The sequence below is a fragment of the Oreochromis niloticus genome, linkage group LG18, assembly GCF_001858045.2.
Source record: "Oreochromis niloticus isolate F11D_XX linkage group LG18, O_niloticus_UMD_NMBU, whole genome shotgun sequence".
Classification (NCBI taxonomy): Eukaryota; Metazoa; Chordata; class Actinopteri; order Cichliformes; family Cichlidae; genus Oreochromis; species Oreochromis niloticus.
The window spans coordinates 29,885,335-29,911,770 of NC_031982.2; the positions used below are offsets into that span (position 1 = coordinate 29,885,335).

Below are 26,436 nucleotides of genomic sequence, written 5' to 3' on the forward strand. Positions count from 1 at the left end.
AAATAAAGCTGAGTATTTTGAGTTCATCCCTTAAGTCTGAGTCCTGCATTTTGGGTCCACCACTCCTCCTTGCCTGCCTGCCACACAGCCAACCTTAATAAATATCGCCATCTGGTGGTTATACAGTTTAGGACAAAAGTTAATGCTTGTCATTTAAAGACTGCTTCCAAAAGAGGACTGAAGAGTCGTTTAGCTTCTAGTTTAATCGGCTTTGCTGTGTAATCTTTGCTGCCAACAGTGTAGTGAAACATTTAAGCTGTACATGAAAGTTAATGGGTAATTATGATGATCTTTACCACAAAGATTTTAAATGAAAGAATAAACAAAGTTCATGAAAACTGATTCTTATGTCTACTGTGTATCTTCAGTGTGAATGTTGAATTAGTTTAAAAAATTTTAGAGGTATATTTGAGTGTCTGCATTTAAAGCATTAAATATATTAATGTATCGTTTCGAAATCCATGTTGATACACAGGAAAAATTACTAAAGAATGTAGAATTAGAAAACTATCTGTATTTGGATTTTTTAATAGTTTTACATATATTTTACTATATTAAAAAAAATAATCAAGAAATCCAGCTTGCTGCCTGTCTTGTACAGTAATCTCATTTGAACATAGGTTTGATTTAGTGGAGTCAGTTGTTCCCATGCATCATTCTGTAAGTGTGAGAATGAACTAAGATTAGAAAATGTCAAAATATAAAGTGTCATTTATTTTTATTCATCACAGCATCCTAAACTTTGCTGAACTTTTTGAAATATAAAATAAACTCGCTGAGTGTTGACTGTCAAATTTCAAACATCCAAGTAAAGATAAACTATTAAACTTTAACTGGGTCAGACTTGTTACTGCATGCTGTAATCAAACATACCACACCCTGCATCATGTGAATGGCTCTTGGTCGCTCTGTAAGAATATTTCTTTAGTGCCTCCCTTCACAGATGTGTCTGTATCAGGATGGGTCTAAACAACATGGTGTAAATGCAGTTGCTGGTGAGCCTCATTTCCTGTAGGAGGTGAACAAGAGCAGAGATCTGTTTCCCTTCAGAGCACAGAGGTTGTTTCTGTTCAGAGGAAGTGAAACTGTCTGACAGTCACTGAGAGACGGTGAAACGGCACAGCACATGAATCAAATGGACCAAACAAAATTCTGCTGTTCAGTCTGTTTGGATCTACTGAAGGATCCGGTGACTATTCCCTGTGGACACAGCTACTGCATGAACTGTATTAAAAGCTTCTGGGATGAAGAGGAAAAGAAGAAAATCTACAGCTGCCCTCAGTGCAGACAGACTTTCACAACGAGGCCTGTCCTGGTGAAAAACACCATGTTAGCAGATTTAGTGGAGGAGCTGAAGAAGACTGGACTCCAAGCTGCTCCTGCTGATCACTGCTATGCTGGACCTGAAGATGTGGCCTGTGATGTCTGCACTGGAAGAAAAATGAAAGCCTTCAAGTCCTGTTTATTCTGTCTGGCATCTTACTGTGAGAAACACCTTCAGCCTCATTATGATGTGGCTCCATTAAAGAAACACAAGCTGGTGGAGCCCTCCAAGAAGCTCCAGGAGAACATCTGCTCTCGTCATGATGAGGTGATGAAGATGTTCTGCCGTACTGATCAGCAGAGTATCTGTTATCTCTGCTCTGTGGATGAACATAAAGGCCACGACACAGTCTCAGCTGCAGCAGAAAGGACTGAGAGGCAGAGAGAGCTGGAGGTGAGTCGACAAAACATCCAGCAGAGAATCCAGGACAGAGAGAAAGATGTGAAGCTGCTTCAACAGGAGGTGGAGGCCATCAATCAGTCTGCTGATCAAACAGTGGAGCACAGTGAGAAGATCTTCACTGAGCTGATCCATCTCATCCAGAAAAGAAGCTCTGATGTGAAGCAGCAGATCAGATCCCAGCAGGAAACTGAAGTGAGTCGAGTCAAAGAGCTTGAGGAGAAGCTGGAGCAGGAGATCACTGAGCTGAAGAGGAAAGATGCTGAGCTGAAGCAGCTCTCACACACAGAGGATCACATCCAGTTTCTACACAACTACCCCTCACTGTCAGCACTCAGTGAGTCTACAGACTCATCCAGCATCAATATCCGTCCTCTGAGCTACTTTGAGGATGTGACAGCAGCTGTGTCAGAGGTCAGAGATAAACTACAGGACATTCTGAGACAGGAATGGACAAACATCTCACTGACAGTCACTGAAGTGGATGTTTTACTGTCAGATCCACCAGAGCCAAAGACCAGAGCTGGATTCTTAAAATATTCATGTGAAATCACACTGGATCCAAACACAGCACACAAACAGCTGTTATTATCAGAGGGGAACAGAAAAGCAACAGCAGTGAAACAACAACAGTCTTATTCTGATCATCCAGACAGATTCACTGGATGGTGGTCGGTCCTGAGTAGAGAGAGTCTGACTGGTCGTTGTTACTGGGAGGTGGAGTGGAGAGGGGGAGGAGTTCGTGTGGCAGTTGCATACAAGAATATCAGCAGAAAAGGATATGAATGTGTATTTGGACATAATGACAAATCTTGGTCATTAGATTGTGACAACAACAGTTATACATTTTGGTACAACAACATTAAAACTCGTGTCTCAGGTCCTCGTTCCTCCAGAGTAGGAGTGTACCTGGATCACAGAGCAGGTATTTTGTCCTTCTACAGCGTCTCTGAAACCATGACTCTCCTCCACAGAGTCCAGACCACATTCACTCAGCCGCTCTATGCTGGACTTTGGCTTTGGCGAATTGGAGATACTGCTGAGTTGATTAAAGTGAAATAGACTGAAGTCTTTCATATTGTGGGTTTAAATCTGTGTTTTAGTTTCATTTTATTTTCTCTCCATCATTTCTGCACAGAGATCAGCTGTCAGTCAAACATTATGGGTGGTACCTCCACATCTTCTAGTTGTTCTCTTGATGTTTCTGAGTTTTTAAAGGAGATCTTTCCTGTGACTGTTTATGGAGGCTATCACTGCTCATCATCATTTTCATTTACTAAAATATTTCTCCACATGAAAATGTAAACTTCTCTATCCTCTAAATGTTTCTGGAGTATTTGTATTGAAAAATGTCGACATTTCTCTTTATGAGTATGGCAGACCATGTGTGTGTGTTTGTGTTTGTTTTTGTCAAAATCATCAAACAAATGAGGAAAAACTGTGATTTTAATGAATGAATTCATATATTGTGTTGATGTTTTATTGTGTCAATAAACTGGAAGGTTTAACTATAAATCAAACATTGAACAAAGTCTTTTCTTCTGTCTTCATTCCAGGATCTCACTCAAATCTGATGCAGAAAATATGAAACTAATCTGAGAGAATAACTGAAGCAGTTTTCCTCCTGAAGCATCACAAAGTTCAGAGTTCATGTTTAGAGCAGAAGATTCAGCAGTCGCTCTGTGACCTTTCAACTTTCTTCACTAAAACAGCTTCATTACAGAGAAACAAGTCACATTTTCTTCATGTTCTTAAGTCCTTTCAGATGTTTTTAATGGTCCTTGAATGCAGCATCAGTGTCGCAGGTTTAAAAGGTCACTTTCTGTTGTGTTCAAAGATTTCCTTCAGATATGGTCTTTAATCAGTAAAGCCAGTGATACAGCAGTGTCATTAGCTGTGTTATTGGCACCAGGCTGTGTTTATGTATGTATTTAATTCTGTCTGAGGATGTCTTCAGCATGAAATGATCATTTGCTCAGCTGCTGTGTCTCATCTCTTATCAGACATTGGTTGGAACAGAGTTTTGTTGCTGACCATCTGACAAGAGGCTGAAGAAAAGCTTCAGGCTTCATTTGGACACTACGTTGGACAGAAGTCTCCACAAAAATGACTCAGAAACACAAATATTATTAATGAAAGTCCAAATTTCAAAAAGGGGTCATACATGATCCTGAGAAATGTCCTTGAACATTTGAACATGAGTCAGAGGGTTGTCAGGTTTCTACACTGCATCGTGGCATCAAGCCTGAGATGTCTGTGTGAACAAGTATGGAGGACACAAATGCACAGACGGAGTCGAGCTGTTTACTGCTGATGAGGAAGGAAAATAGTCTGTTGGATATTAAAGCAGCATTTATTAGAGTAAGAACAGATACTTGTGTCCTTCATTTGATCCCCGTCAATTTACAGAAGACTTAAGGACCCTTTGACTTCTAACATACAGCTGCATGTTTACAATTTTATTATTTATTGATTTCTAGCAAAGTGAGACTTTACTGATTAAAGACATATAATCAGAAATATTACTGTTACTTTCTGAAAAAGACTCACATAAAGCAGATTTATCACAAGCAAACATCAAGACACATCCTTCATGGCTTAAAGTTGCAGTGGGACTCTTTCGCCATCTGGTGGTTGTAACAGTTATGACAACTGTTCCTGCATATATGTCCCTCAGTGTGAAGAAGACTGGACTCCAAGCTGCTCCTGCTGATCACTGCGTGTTCCTCCTGTGTCTAAAATCTATTTCCATTATGAATCAGGAAACTGTTTGCACCAATCATAAAGGCAATAAAATACGTCACACACTAAGAAATAACAAAAAGGAATTGTGGATTTCAAGGAGATTTTTCCCTCGTTTTTTGAAATCATAAGAATACAAACTAATACACGACTGTCATGTTTTCATAAGTTTGTAGAGACACTGTTCTGTTGTATTCTAGGACATCAGTCACTTTTTAAATGCATGCTACTCCTCCTCCTCCTCCTCCTCCTCTTCATCATCATCATCAGCACCCATGACCTCCTTTTAGTCTTTGTTTTGTTATTTTTCAGAGTTCAGGAGACGTTCTTATGGGATTTCCACAGTGTACAAGTACTGTTTAGACCCTTTACCTAAAAGAAAAGAGTAAAGTACAAAGTAGATTTACTCACTGCAGGAAAATAATGCCTCAATCTGATATATTGTCTTATATGACAAACTGAAACTGATGCATCAAAGTGTAAGCAGCATTTTCCTGTTACAGCTGGTCTAGATGGAACTGATCTGATCTCCTTTATGTACAGGGAGATATCCAGTGGGTTTGCTAAGGGTCACAGATGAGGGGCTGTGTGAGATGTTTAATGGGAAAGGAAATAAAACCATTGTTCCAGACTTGCAGCTAAGATACTCGAGTATCTTCAAATATGAAGCTGAGTATTACTTCCATACTTTCCTCCACTGCTGATGACCTTGTTACCTGCTGCTCCCTGTTAATGATCAGCCTCAGTTCTGATAGTAAACTGTTGGCTCTCGTTCTGTCAGGTTGTTGCTCAGTGACGTCTTGTTTTCATTTTCCTTCTTCTTCAAATGTGTCTTCCTTTAACTCTTTGCTTTTGTTTCTGCTTCAAGCACCAAATGATACACGTGCTGCACCTCTGATGGTTTGTCAGAGAGCAGAACAATTTACATTACAGAGAATATTTTACAGTTGAACATAAACTTTCACTTTTTTCCTCTAAAGTGTGCTCACTGGTTTTTCCAGCTGCTGTGAGATGTTTCTGCCTGACTGTAAAGATGGAAATAAACACAGATGGAAACACTGAGTCAGAGTGTTGCTGCTGGTTAGTCAGTATATAGGGAGTGCAGAATTATTAGGCAAGTTGTATTTTTGAGGAATAATTTTATTATTGAACAACAACCATGTTCTCAATGAACCCAAAAACTCATTAATATCAAAGCTGAATGTTTTTGGAAGTAGTTTTTAGTTTGTTTTTAGTTTTAGCTATTTTAGGGGGATATCTGTGTGTGCAGGTGACTATTACTGTGCATAATTATTAGGCAACTCAACAAAAAACAAATATATACCCATTTCAATTATTTATTTTTACCAGTGAAACCAATATAACATCTCCACATTCACAAATATACATTTCTGACATTCAAAAACAAAAACAAATCAGCGACCAATATAGCCACCTTTCTTTGCAAGGACACTCAAAAGCCTGCCATCCATGGATTCTGTCAGTGTTTTGATCTGTTCACCATCAACATTGCGTGCAGCAGCAACCACAGCCTCCCAGACACTGTTCAGAGAGGTGTACTGTTTTCCCTCCTTGTAAATCTCACATTTGATGATGGACCACAGGTTCTCAATGGGGTTCAGATCAGGTGAACAAGGAGGCCATGTCATTAGTTTTTCTTCTTTTATACCCTTTCTTGCCAGCCACGCTGTGGAGTACTTGGACGCGTGTGATGGAGCATTGTCCTGCATGAAAATCATGTTTTTCTTGAAGGATGCAGACTTCTTCCTGTACCACTGCTTGAAGAAGGTGTCTTCCAGAAACTGGCAGTAGGACTGGGAGTTGAGCTGCATTTACTCCTTATGCAGCATAAGGAGTAAATGCAGAATATTAACCAAAGTTGTGATTAAAACACCTTTTACAAATGCACAAAACCCCCCAAAAAAGAAGTCTTTCTACCTTCTGCAAAGTTCATCGCCCCAGAAAAGAGAAGAGCAGCAAATTCTCCGACACTGAAACCTGCAGCAGCGACACAGATCTCAATAGCCTGTGTACAGCAGGAAACAAGTCCAAAAAAATAAAAATAAAAATGTAACAGCCTCCCGATTATGACCGATATATCATTTATGTCACTGATACATCCGTAACTGAAATTAACTCAGAACAATTTGTTTATTTTTTTAAATGGTCATTCAGAATCAGAAGATTATTTACGTGGTGTTTTTGGTGGGAGTGAAACAACAATCTACTGATAAAAACAATAAAAACAAGATGTGATAATAAGAAATAACCACTGTTGGAAGCCTTATTATGTGTGCCTATGCCAAGAGGCACACATATTACTATTCGTCGGATTTATTATTATTATTATTATTATTCAGTTTCCGCCTGAAATTTTTGTTTATGACTATTATAGTTTTTTAAATATTAATATTTTAGTGAAAATTTTCCCGCGCTCCTCTTCGGAACAGTTTTGACAATAGGGTTACATATGTTAGATCATTTTGTGCGGCTGGAGCTGGACTAGTATGGTATGACTTTTGGTGTTTATGACTTTTATAGTTTTTTAAATATTTTGATTTTAGTGTAAATTTGGGCCAATTTCTAGGCTCCTGAGAAAGAAACTGACTTTTGGCCCCATAGAAACAGACGTCATTTGTGGTGTGTTGGCTCTCTCTAGTGGTATACCGGGAGTAGTACGGGCTAAAACTTTTATTCTTGGCGGAAAACGCCATATCCCACAATTCATAGCACGCCTCTGCCAGTGAAACAATGGCGGACACCACTTGGATTCTATAATGCTTTTTTTGGTGTTTCTAGGTCACAAAATAAACTTTTACGATATTTTCAGGCGAGAATGTAGGTGTGTAAACTTCAAATATCTGCTCGTTTTATCAAGACATCCCATATTCTCTTACGTGTTGTTGATAGCCGGCTAGCTAGCTAGCGCCGCTAGCCTCTGCCAGTGAAACAATGGCGGACACCACTTGGATTCTATAATGCTTTTTTTCGTGTTTCTAGGTCACAAAATAAACTTTTACGATATTTTCAGGCGAGAATGTAGGTGTGTAAACTTCAAATATCTGCTCGTTTTATCAAGACATCCCATATTCTCTTACGTGTTGTTGATAGCCAGCTAGCTAGCTAGCTAGCGACCCTTCGTGAAAAAGCATCCAGGTTTGGCTTATAGTGAAGCGGCAGAAAGTCGTGTCAACACCCGATCGCTCGCCAAGGGTCTGCGTTTAGCTGGACTTATTTTTCGTTTATATGGGCCAATGATGCTGGAAACCGAAGGCAGGAGCGTGAGGTGAACTGAATTTCAGGTAAGAAGTTATGAACTGCACTCTATTTGGGTCAGATATAAACAGAGTTTAGGTGTAGTTTATTTTCGTTGTGCTGACTTTTTACAATCGTACTGCGTGCTAGCTAGCACGACGGGAGTTTATATACAGCTGTGTGCGCGCTAAGTTACTGACGTTGGACTTTATTTTATTCATAATGGTTAGTTCGTAGAGTTGCCGTACAAACGGAATCGTGCCACATTCAGAGAAAATATTACGATTTATTCTGTCGTTACGAAGCCTCCCCTGTCATTCTCTGCCTGTTGCAACTTCAATCATGAAACTGATCAACGATCGGCTTTTCGCTCTTGTTTATCGCGCTAAACACAGCAGCACGTTTAAGCTTGATCAGCTGTTGTTAGAATTCATTTGCTTTTAATTTCTAGTATCAGCTGATGTTTGCTCTAGCCACAGCTGTAGAAGCGGCTGGTCGAAACCAGGAGATGACCTTACTGAATCATCAGAGCTGAACTGGTGATGGAGAAACAGGTTTACCTTTTTTTTAGGTGACATGAATGAGTTGAAGGGAAGTTATGAACTGTTTCTGAGAGAAATAAACACCAAGCTCCTTTTTTTATTTAGCTGACAGCTGGTAACTGTGCAGGGGCGGATCTAGCAAAGCTTTTGCCAGGGGGCCAGGTAGGGCATTAACAGGGAAAGGTGGACACAAAGTTATACTTTGATTTCTTACTCTCATACAAAATACTTAGCTTTTATTAAATAGTTATCTGAATCTTACAACCAAAGTTTGTATAATAATACACAAGATTGGCTGTAGACCATTGTTCATCATTCAGAACACTGTGTAAAAATAACAAAAAACAAAAAGTGAATGCGAAAGTGCATAAATATTTATTTTACGTGTTTGATGTGTGTGGCAGGGCGTGGTCTGCAGTGCCGCTGCAGGGGAGGTGGACCCACCTGAGCGGCACCTGCAATCATGCCTCTCGGGCGTTGTCTGTGCTCTCTCGGCTGTTTTTTTTGGTGTGTGTCGGGCTGTGAGTTGAAAAGCTACAGCCGGCTGTTTGGGTAAACCAACCATGTGTGAAAAGTGGTCCATAACGTAATGCTTCAAAGCATATTCATGCAAACATTGTCGGATCTGCCGTGGTACAATGGGACTTCTGCTCATGAACCTGTGTGCACAGCGTCTGCAAATCGGCACTGTACAAAGTAACTTCATCTTTACACAAAACTGTAACCTGTTATCTGTGAAGCGTGAGCGGTGTTTGTTTTTACGATAGTTCATGGTGGAGAATGGCTGCTCTTCTGAGTTTTGCTCTCTGTAGCCGTATGAATGGCAAACTACAGTGATTAGCAGCGGCATAGGCACACTTAAAATTTCTTCTGAAATTTTCGCTTTCTAGTTTACTCTATCGCTTTAATCAGGTGCAGTAATTAAAGTTGAAATGAGAAACTTTGCATTTGAAAGATGCTCTTCTACTGGGCACTCAAAATGCTTTCTTACAACAAGCATCATTCATCCACACCTTCATACATAATGTGCGCACATTTTAAATATAAATAAATATTACTGTAGCAGTATTTTTTTTTTTATTAAAAAGATAAAATGGCCACATTTAAGAAGGCAGGACCTGCAGTTATTGTCCTTTTTCCAGACATTTATCTGGCACTTCACAACTGCTCGTGACCTAAAGAAAAAAGAAAAGGCTATGAATAAGATAGGAAATAAAAATGAAAATTAAAAAGGGGTAAATTTAACTAGGAAGGAATAAAATAAAATATATAAATTAAAGTTAAAAAATAAAATAACTGTACAACAAAATACACAATACACAGTATAGAACTATATAAGAATGTATGAAGAAAGCTCGTCCTCGGGGCAGTGTTGCCAACTTAGCGACTTTGTCGCTATATTTAGCGAGTTTTCAGACCCCTTAGCGACTTTATTTCTAAAAAAAAAAAGTCGCTAAAAAAAGACGTGAAAGCGGGTATCGCTTTTACTCTCAACAAGCAGCGGGTGCTGTAACGCAGTCAGTTCTTCTTTTACTCTTTTGCTGTTTTGTGGATCACAAGGTTTAAAACTACTTATAAACACACACACACAAAGTAACTCCACCAGAGTGCCTATTTCGGGTCACTTTTGCCGATCCAAGCCCGGGTAAAGGAGCAGGGTTGGAATTGTGACATTAAAAAAAACAATAATTGCTAAAAGAAATTTAATTTGTAGTTCTAAATAAACTCTAAATGCACGTCATTTAGCAACTTCTAGCGACTTTTAGGAAAGCCAATACCGATTTTCCTTACTGAGGAGCAGTGTTGGTCAAGTTACTTGAAAAAAGTAATCAGTTACTAATTACTGATTACTTCCCCCCAAAAGTAATCCCATTACTTTACTGATTACTTATTTTCAAAAGTAATTAATTACTTAGTTACTTAGTTACTTTTTAAAAACACAATTTACAACCTGAATAGGTGATAAAGCGATAGATCTTTCAGCCCAATTCTACTTTTTCTGCATAATCCATCATACAAAATGTAATCAAATGGAAACGTCTCTTTTTAAAACTTTAAATCTTTTAACTTTATGCATCAAGCAAAAACTTAATTATATGCAACATTCTCTGACTGGAAGAAATTTGTTTAACATTTAAACCTATTTTCTGCACATTCCAGCACATAAAATAAAATTTTTTTTGTGTTTACACTCACTCTTTCAAATAGATGCAAGTAAAACACAGCAGAAAATAAATAAAATCAAAGACTAGCGGTCCTGTTGCTCTATTTTCACCTGTAAAGCGGGAGTGGGGTAGGCGGAGGTTTACCCTGGTGCAGGTGTGCCGCAGCGGTCAGTGGAAGAATCTGCGAGTTTCTCTGTGAGTTTCACATTACGTTGTAGCGCACTCGCTGCTTGCTTGGAAGTTTAGGGGTTTTTTTCGCTGTAAAAAGAAGTTTGCTTCCCACGCACAATGGACACTAATGTTTTTGTTACTTTTTATGGAATCAAACTCAAAATAAGGTCAGTACTTCCACGCTTTAAACGCTGCACGCTCATACTCTCTCCCGCACTCGATATATTATCCATTGTTGATCTGCACACAGCTGTTGTCACGAACGTCGCACTCGCTTACGTCACTGTCATGAGACATTCTCGCAAAAAAATCACGGTTTTAGTAACGCAGCGTTCCTACGGGAAAGTAACGGTAATCTAATTACCGTTTTTGCAATAGTAATTCCTTACATTACTCATTACTTGAAAAAAGTAATCAGATTACAGTAACGCGTTACAAGTAACGCGTTACTGCCCATCTCTGCTGAGGAGTTGGCAACACTGCCTCGGGGCCCTCCAGACACAGAGACTGCAGGTGCTGCAGACACAATTGAAAGGTACAAATGTGTTGTGCATGAAACGAATTCAAACGTGCTGCAGATGTGTGTCACAAGTTGATCTGGCTGTAGGCTGTGGCACTTGGCCAGAGGTGGCGCTGGTTGACTCGACTCCATGTTAGTGCACAAAGTAAACTGCTCGCTTTAGTTGTGAAGCAAAAACGCTGAATTCGGAGAAATAAACCGTGCGAGGGGAACGATAACGACGACAAGAGTCTCCCGATCGTTTACTCTTGGTGTCCTGTGAACAACATCGGCGTGGTGTTAATTGTTTGCTGTTTTCGCGATCGCGTCGCGCGTGAGGATATCACCAGGTGAACTCGCCACATTTTTAAACATTTTGTTGTTCAACAGCATCAAGACTGACGGAGTGTGTTTGAGATAACCTCACAAGTGTCACAGGTGACACATTTGGCGTTTTTTTGCTGGTTTGTTGGTAGCAGCTCCTGAAACGCAAGACTGCCACACATCTGTTCGACTAACGCCAGTTGATCTAAACGCCAGTAGATCTGGAACACAGGTCGTAACCCAGGATCTTCTGGGCTACGGTGAACATTTCTTTAACGTTGGGGTATTTCAAAAGTCCTCTGCCCATGCCCACAAACTGGCTGCCCTGACCGGGGAAGAGGAGCACGGAGCAGCCGCTGGGGTCTTTTTTGGGTCTCCGCTGAGGCGCCGCGGCTGGCTCGCTGTTCGGGGGAGAAGCGGGGACTTCAGCCGGAGGAGGGTAATCTCCAGCCGCGGAACCGGGCTTGTTGGTGGACAGCGTCCTGCTCAGAGAGACCAGCGACCTGACCTTCCCTCTGGAAGATGCTGCCATCCTGACTGCCACTGATGCCAACATGAGCTGTTCCTCATCCAACGACGTGTCTGCGGATGAAATAAGACGCACAGCCCGCCCGGACAAACTGTAATCACCGAAAGAGTCAACTTTGCTTGAACTCAACTCTGACATCTGCTCGGCATGACACCTCACAGGGAGACGCCATGTTGTTTATACGGAGTTTATTCTCGTCTTCTTCCGGTTGACGTTCAGGCTCTTTCACGCTGCAGCGCCACCTCAGGTCAAAGTATGTCATGCTCTAATGTATCGTGTTTTTCTTTTCTGTGCTTTAATTTGTCTACAAAGTGAAAATAACTATAAGAGCTTTTAAGTATACACAGACATGCGCTTCTTAAATTTAGCTTAATTGGCTCCACAGGTAGGAAGTAAAAAAGTTAAAAAAAAACTTCCTTGCTGTACTTAATTTTTACTCCCTACATTTTTAAACAAATATCTGTAGTTTCCACTCCGTATATTTTCAAAACAAACTCGTTACTTTGGGTTTAACGCATTTGGGGGAAGTTAATATTTCACGTCACTGCAGGCCTTCAAACAATGAGATTTGAGCCTAAACAGTGACACATGAAAGGCAGTCGCGTTTTAATCAGTAGAGATGAAAGAGCAAACCATGTACCGTAGTTTTGATTTATTTATTTTTAGCACAACACCAGAACAACCCCACGTGCCCATAATTTGCGGTACTTCAGAAAAAAAGGAGTGAACATAAAAGGGAGTAAAATGTTGTGGCAGGTAATTTCAAATGCAGCATTTCTATCACCTCAACAAACACTAACTGTGTCACAGTGTGTTGCTAGCTAAAGCTCCACTTGCTGTATTTCACAGGAAGAGAAAAGAATGAGAGCTAACTTCACTCAGAGATATAGAAAGAAAGAGAAAGAAACCAGGCTGTATTTAAAGGTAAGGACTGCTTAGTGATATTTGATCAAATGTAATTGTATTTTAACAGGGACATAAAGTGCTTGTCTTACTCCCTTCTTCTAGCTCGAAATTACTTGCCAAGTGGTAAGGACCGTTCATGGTCACACGGTGAGAACATTGGTGTTGACTATGAAGAGATATGGTCAGACAGGGGAGGGGCCAGTCAGATTTATCAACTCAACCTCCTTAAAGCATGGAGAGAGGCTGAAACCAATCTCTAGTGAGCCCGGTTAAGGAAAGAGATGAGTTGGTGCCTGAGATGCCAAATTCCAACATCCTCATTCCCGCCATTGAGATAACACTCTCACACAGGCCCAGAGAGCAGATGTTGCTGCATTGCAGATGTGTTATACCCCCTGCCCAGCCGAATGACTCTCAAAAAGAAAATTTTGCAGAAAATCAATGTGATCGCTTGGATCACTGGAATTATCATCTCGATATCTCTTGTCCTTCTTTCATTTCAGACGTCTTGAAAACAAGTTTTAACAAAGTCCTGGAGAAGTGCCCAATGCTGGAGGACCTCCTGCTTTACCCCTGGCTCAGATAAACTCCTCTCTGACACAAACACACACGCATACTGAATTCACATCTTGCCATACAAATGTGATACAGTAACCAACTTTCTTTCTTTCAGAAAAAAAGAAAATTGGGAGATTCAAAATTTTCCTCACAGTAATGTTTGCATCAGTCTATCAGATGAATCCCCTCCAAGTCCAATATTTACATCAGTTACAGTGATAATGCTTGGTGTCTACTTTCAGCCACCGCAGTAGAATGCCAGGAATGAATCTCATTGAAATTGTAGTTGCATTTGCTATTTAATTTAATTGTCATGGATGATACACAGACAACCCAACAGCAAACAGAGGAAAACAATGGGCTTAAATACACAGAGGGATAAATGAGGGAATAAGACACGGGATGAGAGCACAGCTGCGAGAAATCACAAACAACAAGACCATGGGGAAGGAAAACTGAAAACACTAACATAGTCTAAGGAGCTTAGAAAGAAAACGTCTGGACTTCTTTAAGTTGCTTGAAGACGTTCAAGCAAAGTTTAAGTTCTTTTCATCCGAGAAGGTGAAACATCTTCAAGTAGGGCTGTGCGATATGACCAAAATCTCATATCCCGATATTAAGACATCTATCGTCCGATAACGATATAAATCACAAAAATGTAACATTTTCTGTAAATTCTGTGAATGTCGGGCAGCTCGACTTGCATGAAGTGTTTCCAGCTGGGCGTCGCGTACCTGGAGTCGAATGTTTTGACTGATGCATGAAACGATACATTTTTAGACATAGGTTGTAACGGCTGTCATTTTCTGCGGGGAAAAGCCTGTTCTAACGTTTGAGTCTAAGGTTTATTTTTTAGCACCTAGCGGCTCTTTTTTGCTTCTCATCCGTAAATACTCTGCATCTTTCACGTGATTCAGTTTATTTTGAAAAGTCTCAACAGGATCTTGAGCTTTATTGTGAAAGGTTTATGTGGAAAATAAACAAGCAGACACGAGGTGGTTTTACCGTCGTTGTTGCTAACGACAAGGCATAAAAACAAGCGCTTGTCCGTCTGTAGTGTGGTTATATTAAATATAAGAGAAAGAGAGAACTTTAGGAAATTAATATAGCCGCTACAGTGACCATCAAAATAATGAAAAAATATTGCCGTAAACAGTTTATTTTGCGACACCACGAAACAAACGATAGCGTAAAATGAAACGATAGACGTTTTTATATCGTCATCCGATATATATCGTTATATCGAACAGCCCTATCTTCAAGCAACTTCAAGTCCAGACGCTTTCTTTCCAAACTCCTTAGACTACGATGACCTAGATGACAGACATGAAAACACTAACATAGCACACAAGACTATCAAAGTAAAACAGCAAACAAGAGACTTTTACAAAGACACAGAGTTGACACAGAGACATGACTGACTGGGGAGAAATTGGGGAACATGGAAAGAAGAATGACTAGACATGACACGTGGGACACAGGGGCAAGGCAAAGTAACAGAAACCTAAAGCCTAAGAATATAACACAAGAAGAAAACAATAAAGAGAACCAAAAACATACATAAGAATAATCAATGAATATAAATGAACAAACACAAAACACTGGGTCACAGACTCAGTACCATGACAGTTAAATGTACAATAATAAATACTTTAAATCAGATGACAATGTAGCTGACACTGTGTTTATTAGTGTGTGGTCAACCACAAATCTTCATACTGTCATCCATACATGAGGTCTTTATACAAACGATGAAAGATAATGAAAGAAACTGTTTCATTGATATGAAATGATTGAATTATATGAAATATTATGGCTTTGTCTGCCAGAGTGTTTTTCTGTAAACTACTTTGAACTACTGGCAGTCAGTGAAGTCACTGAAAGGCAAGATTCTATGTTGTGTTGCCGTAGTTTCCAGAGTTTACTTATAAAGCTCACTTACAGAATTCAGTTAGAAAAGTCAAGCATTTGAAGGGCGCACATTTGAAGGAATATTAACTCAATATTAACTCATTACGGTTTACATTTTCGAGTTTAAAAGTTCTCCGAAATTACAATGAAAAAGGAAACAAGAAAAATTACCACTCCAGCCGATAAGAAAGATTCAGGAGATCAAGGTAAGTAAAATAATAAAATCAAATCCTGGTAAAATCCAAATCCTAGAAATGTTGACACTGTGTGAATCATTTTTAGAGCAATTGAATCATATGTTTGATTGAAAATAGCTTTAATACAAGATGTCTAATCAAAGAAAGGTTACCGGTCTTTTGGTAAAATAATGTAATAAGTTTATTCTTGGACTCAACAGTAAAAACAGACCAACAAGTGTCATCAAGATCTAAGACTTAGTAAACCTAGTATCAATTCGCACTGGTCAGTTTTTTTATCCCAAGAATAAACTTGTGATAATTTAAGCAAAAGCAATTTCAAATTCTTTGCCAAACTGCTTCCAGTCCTGATGTCGGGGACTCTTTTTCACCACTGTGTTGTTGTCGTTTATAGATTGTAAGAGCAGGACTGCTAAAAGAAAGGCCAGTCCTGAAAAGAAGACCCCAATAAAAAGGAGGAGGGTCGCTGAGCAGGCTGGTCCTTCCACCAGCTCAGATGTGGTCAAAGGAGTGAAGCGCAAGGTTGTGCAAGATGAAGAGGGCACAACAAAGAAAGCAAAGAAGGCTAAACTTCTCGACCATATGAGCGGTGACAAGGAGCAAGCATCCTCCTTGTTGGACTCTGGTAAAGGTAGGCTAATTAGTTGAATAAGGGGGTAGATTAAGTGTGGTTGCTAGGTTTAAGATATTAGTGTTTAGTGTTTGTGTCTATCATCCAGTGAGCTGATGTGCTTTTGGTGTTTTCCACATCTCCAGACTTGAATAACAAACAGGTGTGCGCAAAAAATGGCAAAAGAAAGGCCGCGGGAGACAACAGAGAGTCACCCAAGAAAAAAAAAAGGAATGTGGACCAGGACAAAAATCAGTGGCAGACCAAAAACGTAAGTAGCAAGCAGCTTGGGTTTTATATTCAGGGAAGGGCAAAAGGAACATTTAGGCTACAGAGGAGAGTAATTTGTGTCACAGCTGTAATAAAACAAGATTTGTTGTTTTGTCTGTTCAGGTGAATTCCAAGCCAGATATGTGGAGGAGCACCAGCTCGGAGAAGGAGGCTGCGGAGCAGTGTTTGCTGGCTACCGGATAGAAGATCGTTTTCCAGTAAGTGTTCAGATGATGGTAGTAAGACAGGCAGTAACGCAGATAATGGATAATATCGTAAACTGAGACGTCTGCTGTGTTTCCACCTTTCATTATGTCATACTGAGGAAATGCTCACCAATGCTCTGTGTCTTCTAGGTTGCCATCAAACACGTTCCCAAAAATAAAGTCTACTGCAAAGTGGCGGTAAGCGTCCAACACTTGAATCAGTTTTACATTACTGGATTGAATGCGGCGTTCCTCATCATCCACTTTGTTGTAATATTTCAGGATGAAAGCGGGAAGAAGCTCTCAGTGGAAGTGGCCATTATGGTTAAACTTGCAGGTGAAGCAGAAGGGTCAGTGGGAATATCTGCACCTGTGTCCTTGCTGGAGTGGTTCGACCTTGGCAAAGAGCTGATCCTGGTGCTGGAGAGACCTGTCCCCGCTGTGGACCTGCAAAAATACAAAGCAGAAAATGGAAGAACTTTAACAGAGGACAAGGCCAAGGTAGGTTGACTGGAAGAACCTTAGACTGTACAGCATTCAATCAAGGCAGAAAAGCATGAACTCATTATTGTGTTTTTCATCTTTTCCAGGTCATTCTGAAGCAACTAGTTGATGCTGTAAAGGAACTTGAGGATAAACACATCTTTCATCGGGACATCAAGGGACAAAACATTCTGATTGAGACCGGCTCAGATGTGCCTCGTGTTCGCATCATTGACTTTGGACTGAGCTGCTTTGTTAAACAGCGATCTCTGTATCGCATCTTCTATGGTAACATATTCTGCTCCTGCTTTTCACAGATGTAACAATTTGTGTCTTTTGTTTTAGAAGAAATTGCAATTGTGTCTGTTTGTTAGGCACTCCTCTTCACATCCCTCCCGAGTGGTACATTAGGAGCTGCTACAGGTGTGGACCCACCACGGTGTGGCAAATGGGAGTGGTGTTGTATGAAGCGCTTCATGCACGATACTTTAGTACCGCGAGGTTCCTCACAAAGAAACTGAGCATCAAAAAGCGTCTGTCCACAGGTAAGAAAACTTCACACTTCCAGATTCACTGATGCCTTGGATCACTAGAACTATCATCTTCATCTTTTTCATCTTTTCTTTCTTTCAAGAATGCCGGAATTTCTTGGACGCATGTTTAGCTATAGTCCCGGAGAAGCGCCCAACACTGGAGGAGCTCCAGCTTCACCCCTGGCTAAGATAACACACACAAACACACAATTCACACCTTATCATATAAGTATGATACATTGTAGTAACTTCCTTTCTTTTTTCTGTTGGACAGGAATAGATAGAATGGGTCAATCTTAAAAAATAAATAAATAAAAATTTAGCTTTTTTGGAGTTCCTGTAACCCCCCAGCCATCCCAGGAAAGGGGATCTCTCTTTGAATGGGCTTTCCCGAGGTTTCTTCCCATCGATCTGGCCCCCTGGGGAGTTTTCCTCGTCTTCATAGAGAGCTTGGGCTGGGTCAGGAGCTCCATCAAAACTGTCTTTATTTGATGACTTTAAAATAAAGATGTGTTTTACTTAAAGTAAAATTTGATCAAAATAAAACTTGTTTAATTCATCTTTGCTGAGGATTCTCCTTCATTACTATTTTGTTTTGTTTGTTTGTTTTGTTTTTTTTTACCCATGGTGCATTTTGACAAATAAGAAAACTGAATCAGGTTAAAGTGTGCACAAAGACAGTCACACTGCAAATGATCTGAAGACTTGCATCTGTTGCTCTAACCCCCAACTAGTTTAGACAGATTTCCTGGTTCTACCAGAGGTTTTTTCCTTCAAGAAGGGAGTTTTCCTTCCCACTGTTGCTGAGTGTTTGCTCATAGTGGGTTGTAAAAGCATAAAAGTTAATAAGAGGCATTCATAGCAGAGTTATCACAGCGGGAACTATATAGCTTAAATGTACAATTTCTACAGGATGAATTATAACTTCATTATGTATAAAAGCTCCTGTGGATAATTACTCCTATTTGTAACTTTACACAAGAGAAAGTTTGCTGTCACACTATTTATAACAGGTTGGATTTTGTCCTCTGAGTTGAGCCTTTGGTTGCAGTTTATTGAAGAATTTCCTCTAAAGTAGCTGTTGATAAAGATTTAAAGTCCTGTTTATATACAGAAATATGCTTTAGTTCATGTTTTTTTACATGTCTGCCTCAGTGGATCAGTAGAAGATCTGGCACAGGAAACTAGATGATGAAAAAGGGTACGAATACACATATATATCTATATAGATACAGATATATATACACACACACACAGGTTGCAATGTAGTATTTTCATTTTTTCTTAGCATTTCTTTAACGTCTTGGTGCAAAAGAATACCTGCATTTGTGTGTAAAGAAATGTTACATATATACTAAAAACAGCTGGAAAAAAGAACTACAAATTTGGAAAGGAATTTCTTCATGTTCTTACTCATAGATGGAGTACATGGTTTAAAAAACACTGAGGAAACAGATATGAGGCGGCTGTATCAACATAAAAACATTAATACAGTTAAAAATGAATAAAAAGTTGCACGCTTAAACTTATTTCTCTACAGTTTGTACAATTAATCCATGTAACAATAGGTTCGCTCTTAATATAGTAGTTAATTAAAATATCTTTACATAAAAATACATTTTTAAGTACTCTCCGGTGGAAGTCTGTTGTGGCTTATGTTTCTAAATGACACAACCATAAAGCAGCCCACAGAATATACAAATATGTCCTTGATAAGTGAATGTTGGCTCCCACAATGGCCTGTTAAGTTATTGCAAAAATAATTTACTGCATAATATGTCAGATTAGAACATGTTATAAGCACAAAACTGAAGGGGAAACAATAAAAACAAAAATTAAAAAACAAATACTAAATTAAGTTAAAGGATATTTCTTACTATACTATATAATTGTATAATGTTGCCTTTGATTGCAAATGAAAACCCACCAAGAAAAAAAAGAAAGAAAAAGAGAGAATAGAGTTTAATTTATTCAAAACACATTCTTTTCTTTTATTTAAGCTGTAGCGAGATTCAAATGGACAAAAGAGAAAGAAAAATATTACAGATTTGTTTTATTAATCATGAATAAACTTTATTATACACAACTCTAAATTTCAGTTGGTCTTAGTCAGATGTGTTTTTAATTAAATCCTGCAACACTGTGCTCGCTGCCATCACTTTATATCTTAGTGTGCAATTCAAATATATACTTATTACAATATTTTTCCCCCTTAACTCTCAACTCGCGTTTTTAAAATGTCTGTGATCATATTTGTCCGTTGACTTCTGTCTGGGCCTCGAACGATTCATCAGACAGGTTGGCAGCCTCCAACTGATGCTCCAGACTTTCATCATCGCCTCTATTCTGATCAACTCTTATCTTAAACTTAGTGATGAACTCATTACTGGCCAGCGCGCCCTCCTTTTTAGGGCATGTGGGCTTTGATAACAGCCGGCTTTCCAGTCGCTCTGCAAAGAAAATTCACAAAACATTTCTTATTTGGTAAGCTTGTTAACAAATTTTAGTTCAGTTTTGCTGAAAGTTATAGCATGCATCAGGTAAGAAGCAATTGGTTTTTAAAAAGCATATACATTCCCCAAAACATTTTTATTATGTGCATTTTGGAGAATAAAAGACTGTACACAATTTCCCTTTTTAAAGTAAAAAGATTATTAAGTCTAATTCTTACTTATTCAGTAGATTAAAGTATTGAAACATCATTATTCATAAAATATGCACATTACAAAATTAAAGTTATTCAAAAATTACTCAAGTACTTACTCCAATACTCACATTATTCAAGTAAATTTAATTTTTGCCAATGTAATGTCACATAAAATCTTAATCTGAATAAGGGATTTGAACCCCACTGTCACGGCCAGGGGATCAGCAGGCCGCTGACTAGTAGTGTTGTGTGTGTCTCTCTCTCTCTCTCTACTCATGGTGGGTTCACGCCCTCGGCCCACGCCCCTCTGAAGAGGAAACACCTGGGCCTCATCAGTGCAGCCAGCATTTAAGCCAGGGAGTGGCTTCTACTCATCGCTGGATCGTTGTGTGTGACTCGCGTCAGTGCTCTGAGCAAGTTCTCTTTTGCTTCCCTGTGCAAAACCTCTAACGTGTGTTTCCTTCTGTACATAGATCCCCTGGACCCGACTCTGCATTCCCCGAGCGGATTCCCTTTTTGTGTGAGTGTTTGGAGAGAGAGTCAGAAGAGGAGCAAGTGTCTTTCCCCTACCTGGATTTCCCCGGAGCCTTTTCCCTGTCACCGCTTTGTATATAGCACTATCCCCTGCACTGTTTGTATATACACCTGGTGGAACTGTAATAAATACTGACTGTGCCTCTGAGTCCTGCGTGTGAGTCCTCAAGCGAACCGTGACACCCACACAGATGAGAGCTTAGCAGTGAAGCTCTCTCTTAAAATTTGAGTTAGAGTTAGAGTTAGAGTTGAGAATATTTGCTGAAATTGACATTAATCCAAGCCCTTAAAACGCCATTTTGGATTAAGCATTTCCTTTTAGAAAAGTCTTCAATGAGCAGGAAGCTCCAGTACTGAAAAAGAAGCCAACATCAACTGCTAAACGTGCTAAAAGTAAGTAAGTCCCCGTAGACTCCTATGATCAAAACACATACAGTATAAAAGTTATAGGTTACAGATCTGAAAAGTAAAACAAATGTCAAAGTGCAAAAAGACTTATGGTCCCATAGAAGTCTATTCCATTTGCCTGGAATTAGGTGAACACCTTTGTGACAAATTTAATGGCTCAGTCATTTGTTTCATGTCATATTTAATAAAAGACTGACATGGTGGCATGTTGAATTGTCCATTTTGCACATATTTGGTCATTCTAAGCGTCAGAAGGGGAAAGACCATTCTGGGAATGCCTACTGGCGAAGGATGTGTGACTGACAAGTCCAGTGTGTGAAGTTTAACTACAGTCTAAGGAGCTTGGAAAGAAAAGCATCTGGACTTCTTTAAGTTTCTTGAAGATGTTTCACCTCTCATCTGAGAAGCTTCTTCAGTTCAGAATTTCTTCAGAGAACTGAAGAAGCTTCTTGAATGAGAGGTGAAACGCTCTTCAAGAAACTTAAAGAAGTCCAGATGCTTTTCTTTCCAAGCTCCTTAGACTACGATGACCTGAACGACTGAGAACCTTCACAGACAGTTCTTCCCTTCATTCATCATGCCTGATTTCAAAACACCAAGATGGCAGTCGTGAAAACACTCATCTTGAGTCTTCATGGGACTACGGTGAGATCAGTTATGTCTCTTATGATGCTGTCCCAGACTTCAAAGCAGTATAAAACATGTTTGCAGCCTGTAACAACTGTGCATGCGGTTATTTTTCGTTTTAAGATTTCCGTGTTTAAATCATAATAAGATTTAGTTTTAATTTTAATTAACTTGAGGTGAGTCAGATTCTTTCATTCAAGTCACTGAATGAATCTCTTGACATGTTTGGGGGTAGGTGCCTTTTGTAGCATTTTAATGCAATTATCTGACAGATTATATGGTCTACACTGTTATTAACTATACTAACACTCTGTTCCAGAAGTCTGTGCTGCAAAGAGGCAAAGTGAATACGGCACCTGCAGGAGTAATGGGGGTCATCAGTCGGTTCAGCTGGATGTTCCAGTGCCGTACATGTTGACTGGCATTCCTCAGCCTCTCCTGAACCTCCTGGAAACAAAAATCATGCAGGCATCCTCAGTGTTGTTTTAGAAGAGCACTAAATAAGATGCTGCTCACAAAGCCAGTCAAAACAAACTTGTTCACCTCCAGACGCTGGTGGCTTCTTTGGCGAGATGCCTGCAGATCCTGGAGCTCCTGAGAGGCAGAGTTGAGGGCTGAGGGGGTGTCCTCATCGGGACTGCCATCTGACAGCTCCTGTATGGGGCTGAGGTTTTGCATTGTACGTTGCTGCTCCTGGAGGAGCTGGAAATGTTTCAATTTCAATTTCAATTTTATTTCTATAGCACATTTAAAAGTCACGAGTACAACAAAGTGCTTCACAGGCGAGCCACATTTGCGGGTTACAGCAATAAAAGAGCAGGAAATACAATTATCAGCAAAAGAAATACAGTTATAGAATGGTGATGTGACAACAAGCATGAACCGGGGAAAAGTTAAACTAAGTTGTTTGGAAGGCAAGCTTAAACAGAAAAGTTTTTAACCGTGATTTGAAGGATTGGATGGATTCCGACGCACGGATATCAAACGGCAAGCTGTTCCAGAGTTTTGGTGCGGCAAAAGCAAAAGCACGATCCCCTCTGGTCTTCTGTCGAGACATTGGTTGCATTAAGAGCCCCTGGTTAGAGGATCTGAGTGCTCTCGTGGGGATGTATAGATTAAGGAGGTCGATCAAATAACTGGGTGCCGAGTTATTTAAAATTTTAAAAGTGTATAAAAGAATTTTAAAAATGATACGGTATCTGACAGGAAGCCAATGAAGGTTGGCGAGGGTGGGTGTGATATGGTCATGTCTTCTGGTGCCGCTTAAAAGGCGTGCTGCGGCATTCTGGACTAATTGCAGGCGTTGGATGAGGGAAAGTTGGAGGCCTAAACAAAGAGAATTACAGTAGTCCAATCTCGAAGTTATGAAAGCATGAATGAGCTTTTCCAGGTCATTGTGTCGTAAATAGGGCATTGCCCTAGAGATTTGGCGCAGTTGGTAGAAGCTGGTTTTCACCACTGCAGCCACTTGCTTATCTAATTTGAGGGAACTATCCAGCACTACTCCAAGGTTTCTGACAGTAGACGATAGATGACTGGCATAGGATCCTAAGGTCTCCGATAGCTGTTTCAAGGGCATGTGACTGTCAAAGATGATAATTTCTGTTTTGTTTTCATTAAGGGTGAGGGAGTTGTGCAGTAGCCAGTCTCTAACATCACACAGGCAGTTGAACAACGGCAATAGCGGGGACTGGAGATCCAAATCCAGTGGGAAGTAGATTTGGATATCATCCGCATAACAGTGGAAAGAAATATTATGATTTCTGAAAATTTGTCCCAGGGGTAGCAAATATAAAGAGAACAGCATAGGACTTAACACAGACCCCTGGGGCACACCACAGCGGAGGGGTGCAGAGGAGGAAGAATGATTCCCCATAGAGACAGAGAAAGACCTTTCAGTTAAGTATGATTTAAACCATGAAAGTACTTTGCCTTTAAGACCAACTACATGTTTCCTCTTTTCATCTTCAGCCTGCAGCAACCTGAAGGGGAAAAAGGGAAGAAGCAACTGAAAATGTTAATACTTCTCATGGATATATCAGATCTCCATCACAAATAAAATAATAAAGGGCCATAATAAGAGTTAGAAATCCATTTTTACCGCTCAAGCTCCAGTCTGGCCCTCTCCTCCTCCAGCAGAGCCTGGATCTCCATATTAAGGGCAACTTCCAGCTGCTGCTGTGTCAGCTCCAGCTCCCTGATCCTCTTCTTCTGTTGTTCAGCCTCCTTTCCCTTCACCTGCATCTCAGCCTGGTGCGAGCGGAGACTATGCAGAAGGCCTCAGAACTGGTTCCCAGTGGGATGCTGTCAGTCATTGGTAGACCTCAGGATCAGTATAATTATGCCTGTCTGCAGGCAAAAGAGCACTGCAAGAGTCTGAGGATGGAGAATCCTGTGTGCTCTGTGGCCAACTACCTGTTTCCAGATGGCAGGGTTATTGCAGGGCACCAGCAGGTAACGCATTCATATATTCTTGCTGCTTTTATATACTGTGAATCTATTGTGTTCTCTTTTCTGTCTTCTCTCAACCATCAAAAAAGTTGTTAGAGCTGCTCTTGTCATTTCTGCTGTCTTCTTTGACTTCTCAGGCTCTGGATTTCCTCCAGGAAAACTCTCGGCGCCTAAAGTTCATGCGGACCAAAACTCTCCCAGTCAGTGGTGCGTTCCATACTGAGCTGATGGCATCGGCTACTGAACCCCTCAGAGAGGTGCTCCGGCAGGTGGAGGTCAGTCAGCCACTTTATCCAAAAGGGATTAACATATTTTCTGAAACATGCATTCAATTACTCTGTAAAGCTACACCAGTCCTCATTTTTTAAAGATAACCCATCCTATTCAGTCTGACTCGGAAAGTTAAATGGAAAGTACACCCAAGATTTTACATCTGGTATTCAGCCATTCAAACTGCCCTCCGTCTTCAGAGTGAGGGAAAGTCTTCCCTTCACCATGAACTCAAACTGAAGAGACGGATCCAGCGGGAAAACAGTCAGCGGGAACGCAGCGGGAGCGCCCGCAGCAGCTGCAGCAGCAGGGGCAGCCAATCTGATGACTTGACTATCCATGAGACGGAGAAAACAGAAAAAGAGAAAGACAAACAGGACTTAGAGATTGAAAACATTATCAAGGTAAGTGAGGGCTATAAGAATCTTTTTTTGTAATATTTATTTAATTACATCATGCACCAAACTATCCATGGTAGTGATTATTTAACTAATTCATAGTGGCACTGGGCAGCTGCCAGTGCAGTTCATTTTGTCCATTTAAAAAGTACCATGTACACTCACTGGCCACATTTTTGTTAGATACACCTGTTGTGCATCCTCAACCCGAAAAGGCCCCACAAGCTCATCTTTGATGATACCAGCCCAAACCAGTACTCCACCTCCACCTTGCTGGCGTCTGAGTCGGACTGGAGCTCTCTGCCCTTTACCAATCCAGCCACGGGCCCATCCATCTGGCCCATCAAGACTCACTCTCATTTCATCAGTCCATAAAACCTTAGAAAAATCAGTCTTGAGATATTTCTTGGCCCAGTCTTGACGTTTCAGCTTGTGTGTCTTGTTCAGTGGTGGTCGTCTTTCAGCCTTTCTTACCTTGGCCATGTCTCTGAGTATTGCACACCTTGTGCTTTTGGGCACTCCAGTGATGTTGCAGCTCTGAAATATGGCCAAACTGGTGGCAAGTGGCATCTTGGCAGCTGCACGCTTGACTTTTCTCAGTTCATGGGCAGTTATTTTGCGCCTTGGTTTTTCCAAACTCTTCTTGCGACCCTGTTGACTATTTTGAATGAAACGCTTGATTGTTCGATGATCACGCTTCAGAAGCTTTGCAATTTTGAGACTGCTGCCTCCCTCTGCAAGATATCGCACTATTTTTGACTTTTCTTAGCCTGTCAAGTCCTTCTTTTGACCCATTTTGCCAAAGGAAAGGGAGTTGCCTAATAATTATGCACACCTGATATAGGGTGTTGATGTCATTAGACCACACCCCTTCTCATTACAGAGATGCACATCACCTAATATGCTTAATTGGTAGTAGGCTTTCGAGTAGGGCTGTTCGATATAACGATATATATCGGATGACAATATAAAAACGTCTATCGTTTCATTTTACGCTATCGTTTGTTTCGTGGTGTCGCAAAATAAACTGTTTACGGCAATATTTTTTCATTATTTTGATGGTCACTGTAGTGGCTATATTAATTTCCTAAAGTTCTCTCTTTCTCTTATATTTAATATAACCACACTACCGACGGACAAGCGCTTGTTTTTAAGCATTGTCGTTAGCAACAACGACGGTAAAACCACCTCGTGTCCGCTTGTTTATTTTCCACATAAACCTTTCACAATAAAGCTCAAGATCCTGTTGAGACTTTTCAAAATAAACTGAATCACGTGAAAGATGCGGAGTATTTACGGATGAGAAGCAAAAAAGAGCCGCCAGGTGCTAAAAAATAAACCTTAGACTCAAACGTTAGAACAGGCTTTTCCCCGCAGCACGCTGTGTAATAAATACTCACAAAGAAAACGGCAGCCGTTACAACCTATGTCTAAAAATGTATCGTTTCATGCATCAGTTAAAACACTCGACTCCAGG

At 40.2% G+C, this 26,436-nt stretch overlaps 5 protein-coding genes and 2 long non-coding RNA genes across 7 annotated transcripts; 5 read left to right on the forward strand and 2 right to left on the reverse strand.

Moving 5' to 3' along the window:
• Window positions 1-625: 625 nt before the first annotated feature.
• LOC109195361 (tripartite motif-containing protein 16-like) lies at window positions 626-3,056 on the forward strand. The gene has a single exon (XM_019347358.2). It carries the CDS (start codon window positions 1,127-1,129, stop codon window positions 2,783-2,785), a length of 1,659 nt encoding a protein of 552 aa, XP_019202903.1. The 5' UTR covers window positions 626-1,126; the 3' UTR covers window positions 2,786-3,056.
• A 7,988-nt stretch (window positions 3,057-11,044) lies between these two features.
• LOC109195506 (uncharacterized) lies at window positions 11,045-13,751 on the forward strand. The gene is made up of 3 exons (XR_002057090.2): window positions 11,045-11,447; window positions 12,800-12,874; window positions 13,360-13,751. It is a non-coding gene; the product is annotated as an uncharacterized LOC109195506 (long non-coding RNA).
• On the reverse strand, window positions 11,603-12,197 carry LOC109195503 (malonyl-CoA-acyl carrier protein transacylase, mitochondrial-like). Its single transcript, XM_019347639.2, has one exon. The coding sequence runs from the start codon at window positions 12,086-12,088 to the stop codon at window positions 11,627-11,629; it is 462 nt and encodes a 153-aa protein (XP_019203184.1). The 5' UTR covers window positions 12,089-12,197; the 3' UTR covers window positions 11,603-11,626.
• A 992-nt stretch (window positions 13,752-14,743) lies between the features above and the next one.
• On the forward strand, window positions 14,744-17,918 carry LOC109195443 (serine/threonine-protein kinase pim-2-like). Its single transcript, XM_025900699.1, has 9 exons — window positions 14,744-15,531; window positions 15,917-16,153; window positions 16,279-16,403; window positions 16,526-16,620; window positions 16,759-16,806; window positions 16,891-17,109; window positions 17,199-17,379; window positions 17,466-17,636; window positions 17,726-17,918. Exons 6-9 carry the CDS (start codon window positions 16,930-16,932, stop codon window positions 17,815-17,817), a joined length of 624 nt encoding a protein of 207 aa, XP_025756484.1. The 5' UTR covers window positions 14,744-15,531; window positions 15,917-16,153; window positions 16,279-16,403; window positions 16,526-16,620; window positions 16,759-16,806; window positions 16,891-16,929; the 3' UTR covers window positions 17,818-17,918.
• A 1,766-nt stretch (window positions 17,919-19,684) lies between these two features.
• Window positions 19,685-24,084, reverse strand: LOC106097612 (differentially expressed in FDCP 6 homolog). Its single transcript, XM_019347491.2, has 5 exons — window positions 23,942-24,084; window positions 23,791-23,822; window positions 22,384-22,550; window positions 22,197-22,287; window positions 19,685-20,074 (listed from the first exon to the last, which is right to left on the reverse strand). Exons 1-5 carry the CDS (start codon window positions 24,082-24,084, stop codon window positions 19,872-19,874), a joined length of 636 nt encoding a protein of 211 aa, XP_019203036.1. The 3' UTR covers window positions 19,685-19,871.
• LOC109195515 (uncharacterized) lies at window positions 20,523-20,953 on the forward strand. The gene is made up of 2 exons (XR_002057102.2): window positions 20,523-20,671; window positions 20,745-20,953. It is a non-coding gene; the product is annotated as an uncharacterized LOC109195515 (long non-coding RNA).
• Window positions 24,085-24,108: 24 nt separating the features above from the next.
• Window positions 24,109-25,226, forward strand: LOC106097611 (malonyl-CoA-acyl carrier protein transacylase, mitochondrial). Its single transcript, XM_025900661.1, has 3 exons — window positions 24,109-24,294; window positions 24,429-24,566; window positions 24,762-25,226. Exons 1-3 carry the CDS (start codon window positions 24,109-24,111, stop codon window positions 24,996-24,998), a joined length of 561 nt encoding a protein of 186 aa, XP_025756446.1. The 3' UTR covers window positions 24,999-25,226.
• Window positions 25,227-26,436: the final 1,210 nt, after the last annotated feature.